Genomic DNA, 17,946 nt, shown 5'->3' on the forward strand with positions numbered 1-17,946 from the left:
TCTTCCTGAATCTCCTTTTCTTCAGGCTAAAGAACCCCAGTTCTCCCTGCCACTCCTCATAAGATTTGTGCTCTAGAGAAGCCTTCTGCAGGCACAGCCTCTGAGGATGCTGCACTCCAAGCACTTGCAGTAGGTTCACATGAGCTCAGATACATACCCTTGGTACATACATTGAGGTGTGTATACACATGCTGGGCAACTCTCCCTCAGCAGCTTTGGGAAACCTGCCCCCTGTGGCTGCCTCATGAGCTTCTCCACTCTCAACTTGTCTAAGCCACCAAAGATGTCACCCAAGCCAAGCCCAGTAAAAGCATTCCAAGCAGCATCTCAGACATGCCCACATGCCTAGGCTCTCTGACTCGCCACACATGGCAAGTGATTTTTCCATCTTGGAGGATAACATGGCATTCTCCAAGGAGCCACTGGCTGTGAAGACACAAACATTTACTCTCCCCATAAGTAGTAGGGATTTGTGCGTCAGAGGCAGCGTCACATAAGGATTTGCCCTTTAAATATATGCCAAATTTGGAGCTGTGCACAGGAGTTTGGATGGAAAAGCAACCATACAGACTGAGAGAGCGCGCCTAGGGATGGAACTGGGCACAACTGCAGGCTTAAGTGCGCAATGAATCTCTATTGTTGCCTTCCAGTATCTTAAGGGGGGCCCACAGGAATGCTGGTGAGGGACGTTTTAGGGTGTCAGGTAATGACAGGACTAGGGGGGAATGGGAAAAAAGTAGAAATGGGCAGATTTAGATTGGATGTTAGGAAGAAGTTCTTCACCATGAGGCTGGTGGAATACTGGAGGTCCAGGGAGGTGATAGAAGCCCCATCCCTGGAGGTTTTTAAGGCCGGGCTAGATGTGGCTCTGAGCAACCTGCTCTAGTGTGAGGGATTCCTGCCCAGGGCAGGGCAGGGCAGGTGGAACTAGATGATCCTTGAGGTCCTCCCAACCCTAATGATTCTATGAATCCTCACCATGCGTGAGGACAGCAGCGCCGAGCTGGCTGTGGGAAGGCTTCCGAGCAGCGAAAACCTGCACCCAAAGGCTGAGGTGGCCGACACCAAACAGAGCATTTTACTCATAACCGAGCACAACAGACTAAATCAGCAGGGAAATGCCAAAACTCTTGGAGCCACTGTCGGTTCCACCTGCCACACCCTCCTTTAGTGGAAATTCCCTGAGCAGTTTCAAAGCCATTCACACATCCCGCTCCAGCAACACATCACTTCTGAAGAGGGAGGGAGGCACACATGCTGAGTTACATGTGTAAGTGAAACCATGCTCAGCGAGGCTGGCGAGGAGGCTTGTTTCCACCCGGTGTCACTTTCCTGTCAGATAATATTTCAGCCCTCGTCGGTTTTCACACAGAGAGCAGGGATCCTTGCAGCGTATTCCCTTCTCAGTTCCCTTCCTGGAGCGAGGAACAGGCTTTTCAAAGGAGTAACAGCTCTGACAAATTTATAACCGATGTCCCAGGGGAACGTTAGCGTTTGGAACAGAAACGTTCGTACTTGAAGTTAGACAGCAGATTAGTTGCCTGCTAATAATTTTCTTCTTGGATACAAAAGAACTTGTTTTGGTTTGTTTTGCTGTTTGGAGCAGAGGGATGAGACAAATGTTTTGACATTTATTCATAAACAGTACAGAAGCCCAGCTCAGAGCTGTGGCCATTGCCAGTCGTAGAAGCACAGAACAATTTATGTTGGAAAAGACCTTTGAGATCGCTGAGTCAAATCGTTAACCCAGCGTTGCCAAGTCCACCACTAAAGCAGTTGTGCAAACACGTGCAGGTGCAATATCCAGAGCTGCAAACCCAGGCTGGGTGAGAAGTGGCTCCTATGCTGCAGTGGAAATGGGTCCACAAGCAGTTTCTCACATCTGCCAACTGCCACGGGGAGCTGCGGCAGCCCTCCTGCTCCCAGCCCTCGCTGCTTTGGCATGGCCACGCAGCACTGCAGCCTCCAAGCACTTTGCATCGATCCAGTGTAAGAAAAGGTTTTAAAGCAGCTGTGTGAGCAGGTTCCCTGCACACCAGGATTAAACTCCACATCTGAAGCCTGGAAGTTTGTTCCTCCGACTCATCCAGGGGCTTGGCGCAGTGATCAGGCTCCAGTGCAGAAAGTAAATTCCTGGACTAAGTAAAGGTGATCGGCACATCGTGTAATCATGAAAAGCAAACTCCCAGCTGAAAAATAGATCACCACTGCACAGCATGAGCCTGTAAATAGCACAAATCCTGCTCTGAATGCTCTGCTACCCCACTGCTCTCTTTGCAGCGAGCTCCTGCTGCTGTCTGATAGGGAAGCGCCAGCAGCCAAACACCAAAGCAATCAACAAGGCAGCACAGTAAGGAAACTCCCTGAGGACCAGGTCTTGTTGAATGCTGGTCGTGCCTGGTGCTATAAACCAGTTTAATATGCCAACAATCACTTCTGCAGGAGGCTGCAAGGCTAACACACCATCACAGAGACTGTGGGTGCACTTCCAAGAAAAACTCATGTCCTAAAACCCACTCAAGATGGGCTTTACAAACCATGCTACTACCCTTCAGCAAAGCAACCTGAGCACCCCACAGAGGGTAACTGTGCAGCACCAGCTTAGGGAATAAGCCCTGTGGGCAGCACCCATGAGCTCACCTTGTCCCTGAGACACTGGCTCTGTGCTCAAGGCTGGTGCACTGCATGAGAAGTTTAACACAGTATCAGAGCAGATTCACAAGGGGGTCTCATCATGGTTTGTGCTTTGTGCCTGCCTCTGAAATGTGTCCTTTCTGTGGCAGGAGAGAGTCCTGCCTCCCCCACAAACTCTTTTTTCTATTAATTGTGGTGGTTGCTCCTGTGCTTGCACACTGCATCACCTTTGCATTGGCATTTGCACTCCCACTGCAGAAAGCCCCAGCCTGCTGGGGAGCCTACCTCTGGCCACAGTGTGCAAACTGAGAGAGCTGGAAATAAGAGGAAGAAGATGTTTAGGGATTTTCCCTCAAATAAAACCTTTCCCTTCATTCAGTGCTTGTCACACTCAGTGCTACAGCTCAGAGCTTGCTTTGCCCTTCTGAACTGCAGCACATGTAGGAAACAGGAGAAAAAACAGGTATCAGCATCCCCCTGGCACCCCAACTGGGGCTGGTTCTTGGATGTTCACTCCCTACTCATTGACATCAGCTCCTGGTTGCAGCACAGGACAGTGGTGTGTCTATGGGCATCTGAGACCCTTACAAAATGGAGCAAGGACCAGGGCATTGGACCAAGCTACCTCCTCTCCTCTGAATCAAAGCAGTGTAGCTTCAGGCCAACAGTCATGGGGAGATAGTCATGGGAGTGAAAGGAACAAGACTTTCAGATTGTCCCATACATCTGTAACATGTGGCATTTGCTTTCTGTTGTGCCCATGCTGGCTGCCACTCGAGCTGCTGGCCCAGGGTCTCAGCAGACCAGCACAGGGGTTTGCAGCAATCAGGCAGGCCAGGGATGCAGACAGTGGTGGTTTAGCCTCTATCTGAGCCACAATGGTAGAGGTTAATGCATTCCCCCTCTTGTATTTGTTCCAGAGGCTCCATAAGGAGGGGCAGAGATTCTTTAACCTGTTTAAATGCAGCATGAAGACAGAGGTGGCTGTCACAATCTGCCCCCATTCATACCCAGACAGTGCATCAGCTCTGCTCCCAGCATCATCTGATCACTGCAATTAGTGTTAGAAAGTAGAAGGAAAGATGAATACCTACTGTTGCCAGGTAACAGCATCCACAGTGCTGCCAGCCACCTTCATGAACCTATAAGAAACAGAGGAAGAAACCACATTAGCCCAGTGTTGTCACAGGGGAAGTCCTAAAACAACCCATTTCCATTCTATATCACAGGATATCAAGGGAGGTCATCACACCCATAGACTCTTTCTAATGAAACTGGTGTGTCTTTAGATGGAAAGAATAAATTACTTTTCATATAAATGCTTGCAGCAAGCACAGCTGAGAATAATGGAGTCAAACCCAACTAGCAGCAGAGCTCTGGCCATCATTTTAGGGCAGGCAGGGAGAGCTTTCAGAGCACAACAGCATCGAGGGAAGATCTCAGGGTATGATGCACTTAGTTCTGTAACTGCAACAACTCTCAATAGAGGTTAAGGAAAGGTTTTAAATGGTCATCTTAAAAGAAGACACTTCTTCACAGGATCACAGGCTGTTAGGGGTTGGAAGGGACCTCTGAAGATCATTGTGTCCAAGCCCCCTGCCAGAGCAGGACCATAGAATCTAGCACAGGTCACACAGGAACACATTCAGATGGGTCTTGAAAGTCTCCAGGGAAGGAGATTCCACAATCTCTCTGGGGAGCCTGTTCCAGTGCTCTGTGACCCTCACAGTGAAGAAGTTCCTCCTCATGTTGAGGTGGAACCTCCTGTGTTGTAGCTTATATCCATTACCCCTTGCCCTATCACAGGGCACAACTGGGCAGAGCCTGTCCCCTCCCTCTTGCCAACCAGCCCTCAGATATTCTTCACTCAATATGTATTCAAGCTGAGGAGCTCCTTGCCCAGATTCAAGCAAGAACTGGAAAAAACGGAACAAAACGAAACTAAAAAGCAGCAAAGCAATTAGATGCAAAGACACCACCTCAAACTCAGGAAGCCCCTGAATGTTGGAGGATGGGAGGAAAGGCTGGAAAAATACTACTATGTGCTTCCCTGTTTTTGATGCTGTTTCTTTGGCACTGGCTGTTAGCAACCTGATGGGATTCTGAAAGCCCAAGGAGTTACGACATTCTTATGCTTAGAGGCACAAACAGGAAGAGACATAAAGGTACACAGCAACTGGACAGGCACAGCTGTCTGCTGTGGAGCTGATGCATTTCAGAAGTGATAACATATGCATATGACAGGAGATATTGGCTTAAGCAGGTGAATGTGATGAGAAATAAACTGATCAGCATCAGTACTGTCTCAGGCTGCTCAGGGACACAACAGGAATCACACAACTGCCTGACCCCACCCAAGACCCAAGGATCAGTGGTACTGGGTCCTGCAAGCTCCCCCAGGACAGCCCTATACCGAGTGGGGAAGGAAAGGGAAGGTTGTAAGGATTGATGAGACCTTTGATCAGACTAGTTCTCATGGCAAGGATGAGCAGCAATCTTTCTGGCACACGAGCATCTAATCAGGTCTGAAACAAAAGCCGCAAGCTTCAGGCTAAATATGGCTTGGAAACAATTATTCTGACTTTAAATTAATGATGATGGTCAATTATAGACCAGGACAAAAGGGCAGCTGGACCCTGTGAAGCATAAGAGGACACTGGCAAAGGCAGCAGTAATAAATCTCTGCAGACAGAGAGGGAAGAGATACAATTAGAAACGGAAAAACAACAACATGCTGCAAACCCACACAGCACTGATGCACCCCCGACCGCTGCCGAGCAGTGCTGCAGGCTTCAGTTCCCAGGCTTGTCTTTCAGAAGTGCTTTTACAGCTCTCTTGAGGGTCAGGCCGAGAGACCAGTGCCAGGGGCGTGGCTTGGGACTGGCTTCTCCCCAGCTTAGCAGGGTGATGAGAGCAGCTGGACCAGCCCCAGGGCAACCAGAGGGAGAGGTGCAAGGTCACAGAATCACCAAGGTTGGAAGAGACCTCAAAGATCATCGAGTCCAACCTGTCACCACAGACCCCATGACTAAACCATGGCACCAAGTGCCACGTCCAGTCCCCTCCAGGGACGGTGACTCCACCACCTCCCTGGGCAGCACACTCCAATCGCTAACAACTTCCTCTGGGAAGAACTTTCTGCTCCCCTCGAGCCTAAACTTCCCCAGCGCAGCTTGAGACTGTGTCCTCTTGTTCTGGTGCTGATTGCCTGGGAGAAGAGACCAACGCCCTCCTGGCTACAACCTCCCTTCAGTTAGCTGTAGACAGCAATAAGGTCACCCCTGAGCCTCCTCTTCTCCAGGCTAAACAATCCCAGCTCCCTCAGCCTCTCCTCACAGGGCTTGTACTAAGGCCCCTCACCAGCCTCATTGCCCTTCTCTGGACATGTTCAAGTGTCTCAACGTCCTTCTTAAACTGAGGGGCCCAGAACTGGTCCCTGCAACTCATCTGGCAGAAAGGAGATTTTGCTGCAGTTCTACAAAACTAAGTGTACAGAAATATGCCCAAAGGATCAAAAAAGCCCTACTCCCAGGTATCAGATGCTCATTACAGGAACTGCTGCCTAAGATGTAGTATGTGAAGTTGTCGAGATTGAACTAATCAATTCTAAACTGAAATTGCAAACACAGCTTGTATTGAGTTTGAAGAGGAATCCAGCTTGCCTTCTAAACTCAAATGCTTTATCTGCTAGCCTCAAAAGAAATCATCTCTCAGACTTTACTTAATAATCTCTTCAGGCTCAGCTTGGTGCTCTCCACTTGCAGTCCAAAACCATGAGCAGACCAAGCTCATAGGAAGCAGCTCTTAAGCTTTCCTGCCTCTTCTATAGTATCTACAGCCCTGCTGTGAACACACCCACCACAGAGGTCTTTGAGCAGGGAATGAAAAGCAAACCAAATCCTTCAGCACCTCTGGAGTAGCAGAAGTAGAATGTCCATGAATTCCATCCCACATGTCTGTAGGAAGCTAACTGACCTCTTGTCAAAAAGCTCCTGAAAAAATTCTGTGTTAGGATACAGGCATCACTCAGGTAGTTCAGCACAGACCCAAAGCAGGACAGAAATAGCTTGGCTTGATTACTGTTCCTCTTCTGGCTCCACAAAAATGACATAAATTGGTTAGTTCTGGTCATTTTCAAGTTTTACCATAAAAGATGGTCAATTTTGCTTTCCACATCTGGTTGGTTGGTTGGTTTTCCCCCTCTCCCCTTGCTCTTTATTCTTCCTTTTATTGAGATGTTCGCAGGATGAAGTTCAAAAGTTCCTGGTAAAACTTCCAAGTCCTGCCTTACTGGTGGAGTTGTGCCTGGAGCACAACTTGGACAACGGTCTCTGCCCTCCAAAGAGAGCCTACGGCAGACCAACAGCCAACAAGTGGTACTGCCTGAACAAGAGATGAAGTGCAGGGCAGGTGGGGATGCAGTGATGCACAGGCATCCAAGTACCCTCACCTCAGGTATAGAGATGTTCCTAATCCCTTTATTCCTGTAACACCTGTGCTGCTCAAACCACGGATTTGGAGACCAGTGAAGATCCATATGGTGTAAATGACCAGTGCTGGCACATTCTTGTCTGGGATTTCCTGGACTGCGTGATGTCCATGTGTGCAGTGTGACACAGGCACAGTAAACCAGATGCTTCCTGGAGGGCTCAGATGCCTGCACGTGTTGCACAGATGGGCTGGCCTGGTGCAGTAAATCTGCCATTTTCCTGCACATTGGCCTTTCTCTGTGAGCATTCATTGGCTGCGCAGCGCATGTGCGCTAAATCCTCCCCAGAGCAGTGGGACGAGCTCAGCCCGCGCTCTGCAGCCATTGTGGGCAACCACTGCAGCCATGCCCTGTAATCCAGGTTGGTGGCAGCCACAGGATATGCCTGTGTGGTATCCCTGGCCAGAATTCCACACATCAGCAACCTGGGCTGAAGTAAAAGTCCTCAAAACCTGCTTGGGTACTATCCCTAGGTGGGAAAGCAGAATACAGCAAAGGTAGGTGGAGGAACAGGATCATTGGGCAGGGAGTTTATGATGCTGAAGACAAGACAAAACCACTGAGCTTGGAAATGTCCATTTCCACCTCCTTATCCTTGGAGGCACCCATATGCCAGCACTGCTACTCGTGGGGCCCTGTACTGAGCTAGATCTGAGGCTCATGGTGGAGCGCTGAGAAAAGCAGAATTTAACAACATTGCTCAGCTCTGTCCTAGAAATGTTAATTCTGGCACAAGGTGGGACAGTATCTCACAGGTCAGGAATGAGCTGTTGAAAAGTGGAGCAGAAGGGCTGCAACGGCACAGGATGGTACTGACTCCAAAACTCGTGTCATGCTGTGAAACCATGGCTGAGGTCTGACCACTCCCAAAGCATCTCTCATAGCCATACCTCCCAGGACTGCAACTTTCATTTGACTGCAGGCACATCTCTCAAATATATCTCCTGTCCTGATTCAATACTTGCCAGTCATGGAGCACCTCCTGCAACCTTAAGCAAATTGCTTCCACGGTTAATTAGCCCCCAAGTATGTTATTTCTCATCTCAATGTGTCTGGTTTCAGCTTCCAGTCACTGGAACTTCCTAGGTTCATTCCCGATACATTAAAGAGCCAACTACATTTCAAATTTTTTTTTCCATGCAGGTAATTGCAGATTGCAATCCTTTAAACATTAAAGAAAAGGGGGGGAAAAAGAGTGATCCTGTAACAAAGAATATAGCTGCACAAGGAGACCAGTAGCAAGATGAGGCCAAGGAGGCAGCAGCTCTAAGAGCCAGGGGATGAGCAGGTAGGGAGAGTCTATACCTCCAGACAAGAAAGATTTTCACTTCTCTAGTGACTTCAGCAGGCTCAGGACTCAAAGTGGCACCAAAGCATCATCATCAGCCAGCCTAGCATGGACAAAAGTGCCTGCCAGTCCTTACTGTCCTGGCACTGCAGCTTCCAGTGTGGTGGAGGTAACATCTCAACACTTGTGAGTGTCCAGTGGCAAAAACTAGGCTACATCTGCCAAGGCACAACAGGTCATTAGAGCCCCTAGCCAAATCTGCCCAGATGTGCCTGCCTAACTTTTGGACCAAATGTTCAGAGCTCTAACACATGTTATCATTTCTGCATCCTAATAGTTTTCCCTCATGTTTCTTCTCTTTCAGCACTGAGTGTGTGATTCAGTCATGCATTAACCTTTGTGGCTGATTCCTGATCTGCTGTTAAAATCTATGTTAATTCCTTAGAATCTCACAATCCCCCCCCTGCCCCCAAGTAAATTCTGAGCAGTTCTGGGATTGCTGTACCCACAGATGCAGTAGGTAGCTAAAGTGGTCTGCTCTCCAACAGCTCAGGCTGCATGAATGGTCTAATTAACACCTCATCAAACTCAGCTGTTGGTTGTATCTGGAGAAATTCCCTCTTGCACCTGTGCATTCACAAGACACCATTTCTAGCCCCTGCACAGCAGGTCCCTGCCATCAGAGCAATGCTCCACCACTGCAGAGCCTGCCCTTGTATCAGTAGTAGTGGTCGTGGTCCAGCCTCCAAAACTTGCCATCCCAGAGTGACACTGAGACATGCACTCTGTGGCTGCTTGGAGCCATTGCTTTGTGCAGGGTGGAGCAAGAGCTCAAGAGTAATTCAACAGTGAGGGGCTTGTGCTGCTCTGTTTCAGGCAGGGTTATCCTCCTCTCACCATATCCTATCTCCATCATCGGAAAGGGAATGGGTTTCAGCCAGCATAGCTCAGTGCCAACTGCCTATGGACAACCTTTGCAGTGGGACAGCGTGCACACCCCTTCATGGTGCAGACGTTCAGGTCCCTGGTCTCTGCTCATCTCCTAGTCTTGTCCAGCAGATCCCAGAGAAAGGTGGCACCACAGGAGGGGTTAAGTTCCACCCTGCCTGGAAGACATGCCCTAGGATTGGGTCAGAATAGCCCTGGAAGTGTCTGTCTCCAACAGTGAGACAGAGCCTGGTGTACAGCAAAGAGCAATGCCCAGTTCCTTGTGACAGCAGGACAAGGTTTAAACATAAACAATAAGTTTAGCTTTGCTGCTTGAGATAACAGTTAAACAATAGACTACAGTGCTTGGAACACAGAACATGCAACAGGAAAACATAATTCCAGGTAACACCTCATAGTGAAACATTTCTGCGTTTCAGGACCTCAGGTAGCTCTAGAGGCTTTCCCTGGAGAACTTCTAATGGCAGCTTCTGCCAGAGATCAGTCCCTGGGCCTCTCTGAGTTCTCCTCTCCCCACTTCAGCTTACTTCTATTATTTCCCCCACCAAAACCTGCTTCCTCAGTTTGTGAGACAGGACGATGCTTGCCTGCCAGACTAATACACTGTCTTCAGTCTTATCTCTCCCCTTCAGCCATGATCTCCCACTTGGCATACCTCTTCCTACCTGTCTGACTTCTGCAATTCAGCAGGTGTTTTAAAATGTGAGAAAAACTTTGCAGATTCCACATCATCAGGACTATCAGCTGCACACACTTTACTTGCTCTGGGGCATCCATCCTGCTGTGAGCACTCATTACAGTCTAGCAAGGCAAACAGCAGGCACACCTTTGAGAACACCTTCCCAGCTCCCTTCTGCTCTCTCATGCTTGCTGACTGTGGGGCTCGTTCAGGATTCTGAGGCATGTCTGGGATGTAACATCCCCAGCCACATCCCACTGACCAGACCTATGGCCACAGGATGAAAACTGCACACACTCAGGAAAAATCACAGGATCACAGGCTGTTAGGGATTGGAAGGGACCTCTGAAGATCATCAAGTCCAATGCCCCTGCCAGAGCAGGACCATAGAATCTAGCACAGGTCACACAGAAACACATCCAGATGAGTCTTAAAAGTCTCCAGAGAAGGAGACTCCACAACCTCTCCAGGCAGCCTGTTCCAGTGCTCTGTGATCCTCACAGTGAAGAAGTTCCTCCTCATGTAGAGGTGGAACCTCCTGTGTTGTAGTTTATATCCATTACTCCTTGTCCTATCACAGGGTACAACTGAGCAGAGCCTGTCCTTTCCCTCTTGACAGCCAGCCCTCAGATATTCATAAACATTTATTAAATCCCCTCTCAGTCTTCTCTTCTCCAGACTAAAAAGCCCCAGGGCTCTCAGCCTCTCCTCACAGGGCAGTGCTCCAGTCCCTGAATCATCCTGGTAGACCTCCATTGGAATCTCTCAAGCAGATCCCTGTCCCTCTTGAACTGGGGAGACCAAAACTGGATGCAATATTCCAGGTGAGGTCTCACTAGGGCAGAGTAGAGGGGGAGGAGACCCTCCTTCGATCTGCTAGACACACTCCTCCTAATGCACCCCACTGGCCTTCTTGGCCACAAGGGCACATTGCTGACCCATGGATACATTGTTATCCACCAGGACTCCCAGGTGATGATCCTGCAGAAGGCAGAGCTCTCGGTAGCACTAACCAAGAATATTGAAGAGACCTCAGGGAGCTGCTGAGAATAAAGCTCATGCTGTCAAGCTTAGGCAGTTTGTTTCTTCTTCTGCAACTCCATTTCCAAATACCACAAATGAGTGTTTAGCCCTTGGTTTCCATCTAATCAGACTTTTTCCTCCCTTTTATGCTCTGCCTAGTAATAATGGGGTCTTTATGTGGAAAGACAAGCAGCTCTTTTCTCACAGGACCCCATGGGCTCTCAGGCCACGTGGATGCATGCCTCTCACCGTGAGCTACAGGCATCAGGGTTTGGAATCACAGAACCATAGAATCAACAAGGTTGGAAAAGACCTAAGAGAAGTCAGAAGGCGTGCAGGACACAAGTTTCTCTGTGAGAGGGTGAGATCAGTTTTGAGAGCCTGGGAACCTGATGGCATCAGAGACACAACATACAGCTTGGAGTGCAGTCATGCTCGTTACAGCTCTTTCAGACCAGTGTGAGGGTCTGGAGAGCCCCCACCATCCCACCACTAGGGATGTTCAAACCCTAGCTCTTCCCTACAGAATCACAGAATTATTGAGGCTGGAAAAGGCCTCTGAGGTCATCAAGTCCAGCCTATGACCTAACACCATGACATCAGCTAAACCATGCCACCAAGTGCCACATCCAATCTTTTCTTAAAGACCTCCAGTGATGGCAACTCCACCACCTCCCTGGGCAGTGCATTCCAGTGCCTGATCAGCCCTTCCGTGAGGAAGTGCTTCCTAATATCCAACCTAAACCTCCCCTGGCACAGCTTCATACCTGCCCTGTCATTTGAGATGGTGCTTCTGCCATCCTCTCCATGAGATTGTACACTACAGCCTGGCTCCTGGGGCTGGTGTCAGTAAAGCACAGCTCCAGCAAGGCAGAGCTGCTGGACCACCCCAGCCGCGTGACTCGGCTCTCCTGACCCCTCTTCCCTGGGACTCGGCTGCGGTGCACGAAGGGCAAAACAGCAGTAGGGCTTCCCTTTCTCTAAGAGCTTCTTGGCTCTCATCTCATGTTTTCCTTACTCAGCCTGCTCCTCCCGGCACTAATAGATTTCCTGCTGATCGAGGCTACTACAACATTTTGTAACTCCCCCTGCACCGCTCTTGCTGCGCCGCGCCGAACGTGGGGGCTCCTGCCAGCAGTGCTCACACAGCATGGGTGGCAGGCACGGGGTGGGCACAGGGGCTGGTCTCCCACTTTTGTCAGCAGGAGGGATGCTGGCATCGCAGCTGGCTCGACCAGCTTTATGGTCTCTTTGTGCTGCTGCTGCAGCAGAGCTGAGAATCTGGCCCTGGCTCCCTCCCTGCCTCGCCGGAGACTGCATCAGTGTGCTGTTTATTGTTTCTGCCAGATCATTCATGCAGATGTTAATGAATGCTAGACCCGGCTTTGCTCCCAGTAGAGTCCCTTCCACACCTCCCCCTGCCCAGCGCTCAGCACTGGAGTTTCTGTTTGCAGTCCTGCAGGGAATTTCCCCTCCCTGCACAGTCTTCGAGCCACACAGTCCCAATTCCTGCTGCCAGCAGGCTTCCACACCTCCCCGGTTCCTGTAGCTGTCCAATGTCACCTCCAGATGTCTGTGTCCCTTACTGTCACCATTCTTTCTCCACCTCTAGCCTCCCCAAAATAGACACATGCCAGTTCTCCTAGGATGGAGCAGAGGGCTTGGCCAGTGAAGAAAGTTGCTACAGGTTCTTCCTCTGTACAGATGGAGAAAGCACAGGGAGAAGAGTCACCAAATAGAAAGAGCAAAGCAATTTGTCCAGGAGAACTCTGAAACAATCCCTACACTGATAACTGGTGTCAGGACCAACCTCCTGGTCCCATGGCCAGCAGACATCCAGCAGACATACAGGAGCCTTCACCCCCATTGTCTTCGTATCCCAACAAGGTGGGCACCTCAGTCTGCCTATAACTAGGAAATGCTGGGGAAACTTTGGGAGAGTGTTAATCAGTCCAGTCCAAAATCCCATCAGGGATCTCTGCAGAGGTTTAACGGCACAGACAACCATGGCCCCAAGCCCCTGGTACTGCAGTGGGTGAGCCACACAGATCCTTGTTGTCCTGGCAGCTGTCAGACCTTAGGAAGCCAATGAGCAAGTCTAACTACTACAATGGGCATCAGTCTCAGGAGGGGTTTCTGATCTCTTCTCAATGAAAGCAACATCACTTACCCTTCCAGGAGGGCGATGACATTCTTTCTGGGCCTCCCAATGTTGGGTCCATAGAGGTTTGCTTTGGAGTAAGTGCGGATAAGCTGCAGCAGGCTTCTCAGCTGAACGTAGTCCTTCCCCAGCTGGCTGCCGTTCACCGAGCGGCCCATCAGGGTCCGATAGTTATTGGGCTCTGGGAAAATAAAAATGGACAAGCAAGGCTTGCCAGCTCCATTCCTTCATCCACACTTCTGGAGAGAGATACACAGCTCACAGCTTGAGCTCTGCAGAGCTGCCTATTGGCTCTGTGGAGCAGCAGAAGGAGCCTCTGAAGGGAGGATGAGGGCCATCACTTGCTCTCCCGTACCAGCTACAACTCCTGTGCCCTTTTTGTTGCCTGCTGGATGAAAGACCTGCGTCTTGGTGCCATGCTCCTGTTACTTGCAGGATCCTTCACTTGCCTTGGCACTGTAGCTGCTGGTCTGGACACCCTAGGACTAGCTGTATTAAGTAGCTGGGGCAGAAACATTTCACATGCTCAATACCAATTGCTGGAAATGTCCAGCTAAAGGGCTAACACATGCCAGGTCTGTCACTGAGATGGAACTGCCTTATAGCAAAAGCCTTTAGATTCCTCTGAAACGACACTGGCAAAGCATCCTGGGCTCTGCAAATATTCCCTTCCAAAAGGGAATACCTTTCTGCTACAGCGAGCTCCATTCCCGTGGCTCTCCTGTTCCCACACTCACCATTGCCCAGCTCCCAGGAGATGTTGTACTTCTTGCTGGCACTGTACTTCAGCAGGCTGAGGGCATTGGAGCTGTTCCAGGAGTTGTTGGGATTTCGGCGCAAAGCATTCAGTGCAAAGATCAGGTGAAGGCCAGAGCAGTCAGCAAAGTTATAGAGTTTGTCTAGAGACCTGGCTGGGAAGAAACAAAACCAGTTTGTAGTTCAAATGAAAGCTAGTTCCAGGGAGGTTCAAATGATCCAGCTGTCCATCATGCCTTGCCTTCCATGCAGGATGAACCAGGGTCAAATGCCATCCTTGTGACACCTGTAACTGCAGAAATGCACCAGACCTTTGAAACCAGGATAGGATTCCAGGTAGTGGGCTCATCTCCTTACAGCATGAAACTTGGATGTCCTCCATCACTGTTGCAGAGCTAGGGGCCACGTTACCAGAGACAAGTGACTTTATAACATCTCTTTTCATCCGCTCTTGGCAAAGAAAGCCTGTGCTTACCCTGCTCTGCATGTTTTTTTTCAGAGTAGATCCCTGCAGCACCTGAAGATTAGAGGAGGAAATCACCACCCCAGGGCTGCCAGCTCATGGCCACCTCTCCTACATACCATCAAAGCCTGCTCTCTGCTCCAACAGGCTCTGGTGCAGTAACCAAGGGTCAGCAATAATTAAGTGGAGCCTCCAAGGTGTGCACCTTGAAGCCAGCTAACCTCTGGAAAGAGGAGATTCATGCCACCCCTTGATCTCAGGGAAAGAAGAGGGCTCCCTGCCTGGAGAAGCCTGGCCAAGTACTGCTGCCAGGGTGGCCCTCTGGGATACTGGAGTCTTTTCAGGATTCTTGTCATACCTGCTGTTTTTAAAGCTCCCCAGCTGACATCTCCTCTGCCTTGCTGCGGCCTTGATGAGTGGTGGCTCAGCAGCCAGCAGCAGAGTGAGAAACCAAAGAAAGAACTGACCCCACTATTCAGGGAGGAGTGACATTAACACAAGAGAGCCAAAATGCTTAATGCCTTTTTTTTTACCCCAATCCCCCTCAACAACTCAAAATCATTCAAATGCCTGATGAAGCTAATACCAGTGTTAGCAGGATACAAACACATGCAACAGTGAAAGGAGATTTAGTTAGAGAGTAATTAGATAACTGTGGTGTTTTCAATCATCCCTGCCTCTTGAACTGCATCCCAGGACACTCAGCAAGCTTTCTGAAGCAGCCTTGGAGATGCAACCACTTAACTGTGAGGAGACACCAGGGATGGGGAGGTTCCAGGGAGCTCGGGAGGGCAGACCAAGAACTCCACTTTCAGAAGAGGGGAAGGAAGCGCTGGGGAATTACAGGATAGGCAGACTGGCTTCAGGTCCCAGAAAAATACTTGGACAAATAACCAAGATGCTTGTCAGCACTTACAAAATATAAGGAGATGATCAACAGCCACAGGAATGTGTCAAGAACAAATCACACTGAAGCAATCTACTGACAGGAGAGTAGGGCTGGAGGGCAGCGAAGCAGCTGTTTAGGTCTTATACCTTGATGGTTTTAAAGGCTTTTGACATGATTATACATGATGTTCTCTCCACAAAATGATGTAACCCTGACCTAGACTGAGCCCCAGTGAGAAATACACACACCAAGGGCAGCTACCAGTAATTTGTTGTTAAACTGAAGGGTCCAGGCAGCCTGCTCTGGGTCTCTTTCCAATAAAGAGAGGCATGAAGGAGCAGAGGATACATGCATCGAACTTGCCGTGGCACTAAGGTGATAGCATGCACCACCACGGCCAAGGATGCTGAAGGGAATGGAGATGAGGCAGCTGCATGTCCAGGCGATTGCTCTAAGCCCAGAGATGATGCTCCAAGCCTCCCTTCGCCCGCACTGCCTGACCGAGGTGCAAGCGAGATGGCGACAGCCGGGAGTTGTGTGCTCTGGCCAGGATGAGCTGCTCACAGCCTGCACATCTGTGTTTATTCTGCCACCTTTTCTGGTGACAGAAAGCCTCAGTGCACACAGAGCCAGATCTCACTCTTGAGAAGAACAAACTTACTTTGAAAGTGACACTTTAAGGAGGGTCAACGAAATAAGCGAACTGACTAGCTGGTGTTTAACGGAATGCAGTAAAGTCATGGAAAGAAGAAAGGAAAAATGTGGGAAAGAAAATTCCTAATCCCTTTCACAACCCTTTTTTTTAAAAAATTTATTTATTTTTTTTTAAAGTGCTACTGGTTGCTTGAGTGAAAAGTAGCTGAATTAGATTAATCTAATATATTCATCCCACTGGTTCAGGCACATTAGCTGCTTTTCTGGATGTTTAGTGAATTAGAGACAGATACAGTTGCTTAATACTCATTCACTTCAGACCTCCAGGCAAAAAAAAAGCTGCACTGCAATAAGACTGCCATAAAAGGGGTATGATAGACACCTAAATGACAACATGAAGATAGCAAAAAGGTGTTACCTCCAGTGCCCCTGCTAGAAATTAAACTCCTGTGCTGGCGCCAAACTGTTGTAGTTCTTAAGGACTACAGGAGGGGATTTGGTTCCTGTTTAGGAGCCTCTGCAGAGGACTGGGAATTGATTTTCCATGCATCCACCAGAGGAAACAAGCCGTCTGCTTATCCCACTGCAGGGCCTGCCACTGTGAAATTATATTTTCCCCATGACACTTATTTTGTTTCCATGTGCCTGGACACAGAGATGCCACGTGTATTTTATGTTTTGCCATGACTTTCCAAGCTTGAAAGCTCAGCAATCAGGGGAGAGAGCTAGGAGAAACGCACAGATGTCTGTGGGCTGTTCCTGTACGTTTTCAATGGCCTCCCCACACACAAACTGACCTGAAGATTGCAACAACGCCGCAAAGAGCAGGAAACTACTCATAAAACAATCTCTGCATCAAATCACATTATTAATATGAGCACTTTTGGTAGCAACAGGATCAGGTATCAAGTCCATTTTTCTCCTTCATCCTTGGCAGATGTCTTGGAATCGATGAACCTGGAAGCACCAGTCTCTTCGGTGACTAGCAGAGCTTTAATGACCAGTTTGCACAGCTTGCTCTAGCATTTGTGGTTAAAGGGCATGTGTGACCTCTCCTGAGGTGCCTGCCTTAAATTGGACATCTCCATGAGAGAAACTGCAGTTGGATGAGGAGGGTATTGTGTCATAAGTGGCTACAGCACAACAAGAAGCATATTTAGAAGACCTTGAGTGGTGTTCAGCCCTCCATAAGAACAAACAGGGCCAAAAGAGACCGCTATAAATATTTTACTGCCATAACTAGGGATGGCCACATAACTTCTGAATAACAAGAACACAGAGACTCGCAGTATTATTAACAGCTGGCTAAACCTCACTTTGAATTCTGGATAATTGCACTGTTTTTTCTTCATCAAACACAGAAAATCTTTCAGGAATTTAACCTTTCCTCAGCTAACAGATCATTAGGCAAAGCTTTCACAAACCACTTCAATAGAAAAAGCCATTGTCGTACTAGAATGAATCTTAATAGAGCAGAACTGCATTTATAAGACACTCTCCCTGCTCCTTCTCCCCCTCTGTGGCGCAGAGATGCACATGCTCAGCACTCACATGCCACTGAGTTTAGGGAGAAAAGATAAAGGGGAAAAAAAGAACTAAAGCAGGAGAGTTAAAAAACGTGCAAGGATGCTCACAGTCAGCTTCTGCCACTTCCTAATGGAGTGATGCTAACCTAAGCAGCAAACCTCTGTGCTCTGTTCCCTCCCACCCAGCAGCAGCGCCTGCTGGCAGCTGTCAGGAGGGATGGGCACCTGCCTTGGTGGGTTTGGGGCTAATAGCAGGGAGTGAGCAGAGACAGAATCACAGAATTATTGAGGCTGGAAAAGACCTCTGAGATCATCAAGTCCAGCCTGTGACCTAACACCACAACATCACCTAAACCATGCCACCGAGTGCCACATCTAAAGACCTCCAGGCCCCTTGGCACTGGCACACACACACACACACAAACAAAAATTCAAT

The 17,946-nt window shown here is 49.1% G+C and overlaps 1 protein-coding gene across 1 annotated transcript in view; it reads right to left on the minus strand.

Moving 5' to 3' along the window:
• The window catches only part of HPSE2 (heparanase 2 (inactive)), a 119,304-nt gene that overhangs the window by 24,531 nt on the left and 76,827 nt on the right, over nucleotides 1-17,946 (minus strand). Inside the window, exons 4-6 of the mRNA XM_054163844.1 lie at nucleotides 13,960-14,133; nucleotides 13,232-13,403; nucleotides 3,729-3,776 (exon numbers count right to left, since the gene is read on the minus strand). Coding sequence (XP_054019819.1) covers nucleotides 3,729-3,776; nucleotides 13,232-13,403; nucleotides 13,960-14,133 — 394 coding nt within the window. The remainder of the gene's footprint in view (nucleotides 1-3,728; nucleotides 3,777-13,231; nucleotides 13,404-13,959; nucleotides 14,134-17,946) is intronic.

This window comes from Dryobates pubescens, chromosome 8 (assembly GCF_014839835.1).
Source record: "Dryobates pubescens isolate bDryPub1 chromosome 8, bDryPub1.pri, whole genome shotgun sequence".
In the NCBI taxonomy this organism is placed as follows: Eukaryota; Metazoa; Chordata; class Aves; order Piciformes; family Picidae; genus Dryobates; species Dryobates pubescens.